The sequence below is a fragment of the Zingiber officinale genome, chromosome 11A, assembly GCF_018446385.1.
Source record: "Zingiber officinale cultivar Zhangliang chromosome 11A, Zo_v1.1, whole genome shotgun sequence".
Classification (NCBI taxonomy): Eukaryota; Viridiplantae; Streptophyta; class Magnoliopsida; order Zingiberales; family Zingiberaceae; genus Zingiber; species Zingiber officinale.
The window spans coordinates 58,505,587-58,508,821 of record NC_056006.1 but is presented as its reverse complement, the minus strand read 5'-3'; the positions used below and the strand labels follow the sequence as shown (position 1 = coordinate 58,508,821).

General features: G+C 45.6%; 1 protein-coding gene across 1 annotated transcript; it reads right to left on the bottom strand.

The window, feature by feature from the left end:
- Nucleotides 1-66: 66 nt before the first annotated feature.
- Nucleotides 67-1,200, bottom strand: LOC122031408. Its single transcript, XM_042590525.1, has 2 exons — nucleotides 897-1,200; nucleotides 67-824 (listed from the first exon to the last, which is right to left on the bottom strand). Exons 1-2 carry the CDS (start codon nucleotides 1,198-1,200, stop codon nucleotides 67-69), a joined length of 1,062 nt encoding a protein of 353 aa, XP_042446459.1.
- Between the last annotated feature and the right edge of the window lie 2,035 nt (nucleotides 1,201-3,235).

Genomic DNA, 3,235 nt, shown 5'->3' with positions numbered 1-3,235 from the left:
CAAAGTACGTATCTTCTTCTTCACCTGTTCTCCATGCCATGCATGCACACCACTTCCGTACTGCCGTTACCTTGCTTGTGCAATCCAAGATGACTGCCGGTGAATCGTAGACGACGTGTCCCCGTCTCCGGCGGCCGCTTCAGGCGAGAAGATGCAGCTGTTGCAGTTGGTGGCCAGCAGGGACGGCAGGAAGTAGCGCTCCTCCCCGCTCATGATGGGCATCGCCACCCCCAGCTTCACCGGATTCCTGTAGTTCGGCTGGTAGGTCTGGCCGAGCACGCCTTCCACCCTCTCCGTCAGCCCCGCGAACTTAAACTGGACATCCAAGTGCACGAAGCAGTCGCCGGCCGGCACGCCGTAGTGATGCACCCTGTCATCCTCCTCCGTCACCGGCACTGCAGTCGCTCTCATCTCAAACGCCCCCGGAAGAGCCACTGCCACGCTGTTGACAGTGGTGGTGCGCTCCACGAAGAGGTCGCCGGCGGACCAGGAGGAGAGGTGGCCGAGGGCAAGGTCGAAGCGCTCGCCGTCGAAGGCAAAGGAGAGGTGGTCGGCGGAGGCGTCCCAGGAAGCGGCAGGAGTGGCGACCACAGTGAGGGAATCGCGGCCGAAAAGGATACCGAGCGACTGCACCCAGGTGTAGTCATGGCGGCGCCCGGCGGGGCGGAGGCCGATAAATCGCGCGTTGATCTGGAAGCCGGCGTCGGATACGAGGGCGAAGTGCTGGTTCGCCCGTCCGCGGAAGTAGAACACGATGCCGTCACCGCCGACGAACCGCGGGTCCCTGCATGCCGCCCCCACGCCATTGCAGTTAGGTCTTCTGCCTGTTCGAAATCAAACAAAATGAAAATCAAACTCATTGCTGCAAAAAGATGGATCTGCAAATTCATATTTACTTCCACAAACAGCCTCGCAGGTGGGATTGCTGCAGTCCACAAAGCACGCCTTCTCATTGGGATTTGCTGGCCGGAAGGCAGGGCACTGAGGAGGGCAGGTAAGGTTTCGGCCGAAGCAAGAGCTGCGGGGGTCGTTGCAGATGAAGGAATCGGATGGATGGTTCCTCCCGGCCACCCGAGAAGGTGGCTCAGCTGCGGGAGTGGGAGTCGGCGGCGACGACGGAGGCGGAGGGAAGTTGAAGTACTGAGCTTGGGCCAGCCGAAGGGAGGCCAGCAGGAGGAGAACTGGGAGAAGGTGAGCCATTGGTAAATGGTGAGGAGGAAGAGGTACGTACTCACACTTGAAGCACTTGCATGGTTTTATAGCACAAGCTTGAGGCACTGGAAGTCAATGGATTTAATTATAGTCGGTCCTCTTTTATATATATAACTGTAATGTCATCGTAAGATGGGCAAAGTTAATGAGATAACGTGAGAGGATTAATTATTATATATAAGGTGTTTTGACCAGAGGTCATTAGCTTAGTTGTTCATAGTACTTGATTCTTTGGTTGCTAAGTTTGTTCCTCATGGATTCAGTTCAGGGGTTAGCTGGCAGAGGTGTCATCCTATCCTAGCAAAGCTGTTGACCTGCCATCAGGTCAACATGATAGATTTCGTAGACAAGGAGCTGTGCATATTATACTAACCTAAGGTAGCAACTAGCAAAGCTCCTACTGTAAGGAAGGGTTACGCATGAAGATTCTTGTGTATACTAAGCTAAGGTAGCAAAGCTCCTACTGTAAGGAAGGTTATGGTAGCAAAGCTAAGGTACAGCAAGAAGATTCTTATGCATATGATCTGATCTGAGTTGTACCACGTTATCTTATAGTTGACTTTTTTATGTGTACACTTTTCTGCCATCGATATCATATATGATTGTCTTTTTATGTGTATATTTTTCTACCACTATATGATTGTCTTTTTATGTGTATATTTTTCTACCATAGTTAGTATATGATGCGATTGAAATTTGCTGCTCGGCTAAATACTAAAGTGGATTGGTGACGGATAAAAGTTATACTACAAATAAATAAGATAACACGTGTTAAAAGTATCAAAATTGTCCGGTAAAATTCTTGTGATCCTCAAGTCATAATAGTATTGTGGAGATAATAAAACAATAATGGAGAAGAAAGTATTTACTAGCAAGAGAGATTAATGTTAGATTCTCGTGCCATCATTGACTTTGATGTTTATAGAGATCATTATTTAAACCCTAAGCCTCAGTAATCCCCGAGGTCAATAATCCTAAGGGGCCACATTAGATTATTGCCTGCAAGTTACTTGGGCTGCCAAGAGAATGGGGAACTCGAGGTGTTTCCTATCAAAGAGGTATGGGTATGTGGAGGGGAGGGTTGGCTAGGGAACTAGGATATTGAGTAAAATGTGATATTTTTGAGGTCAAACAAACTATATAGAGAACTTGGGAAACCGAGTTGGACGAGCGCCGACCTAAAGTAGAGCCACTTAAATATGCCTTGCTAAACTAAAGTGGGATCGATATATTATATCGGTATCAAGATATGAAGATTCTACTATGCACACTCATAATAGTGAAGGTGATTTTGCATTCTAAAAATATAAAATTAAGTTTGGGCATCCATCAACCTAAGATGATTGTTAAGGTAATGTCGATTTTAGCAAGTGCTACTAAGCAAGACCAGTAGTCTCTAAATCATAATGAACACTAGTAGAGAACTGGTGATGAACCACTAGTTCACAATAAAAATAATAACTTTTCTGTAGCTCAAGTCCCCAAAACTAACTGCAAGAGCCATATAGCAATTGGCTGTCTGGTATAGGAGGAGACAATACTATGGATTCTATCACTAGGGAGTAAAGAAAGAGCCATGCATCTAGGCAATGCGTTTCCTTTACTCCTTACTTTTCTTTCTTTCTTTCTTTCTCTTTCCTTCTTTTATTTATTTTTTCTTATAGAATTCTACACTTGGTCTACAAAAATAAAGAATGATCTTCTCTATAATTCCTTCACCCAAGTCAAAACTTTTCATAGATTTTCTTAACCCACATGCATGCATGGCTAGCTGGCTTCTCCTCAATCTTTTTTACTCTGAAAATTGCCATTAAACTTGGTTTCTGCTACTCTTCATGAGTTATGCTGTTGAGAGTTCCCATCCACCGTATTAAGTTTTGTTAGCAACTCGCTCCCTCGGGTGTGATGCATGCTAAAAATATTTAAGAAAATAAATAAGAGGATCCACTAAGAATGAATATTTTCGAGATGGGCCTCTAAGCACACATAAGTTGTGTTTCGGATTTTCCCAATAAGTAAATCA

Bases quoted from the DNA above. Each gene is read 5' to 3' on its own strand.
- LOC122031408 (XM_042590525.1), bottom strand. From the start codon at position 1,200: ATGGCTCACCTTCTCCCAGTTCTCCTCCTGCTGGCCTCCCTTCGGCTG. The intron at 825-896 runs GTAAATATGAAT...GATTTCGAACAG, and splicing joins CTGCGAGGCTGTTTGTGGAA to GCAGAAGACCTAACTGCAAT.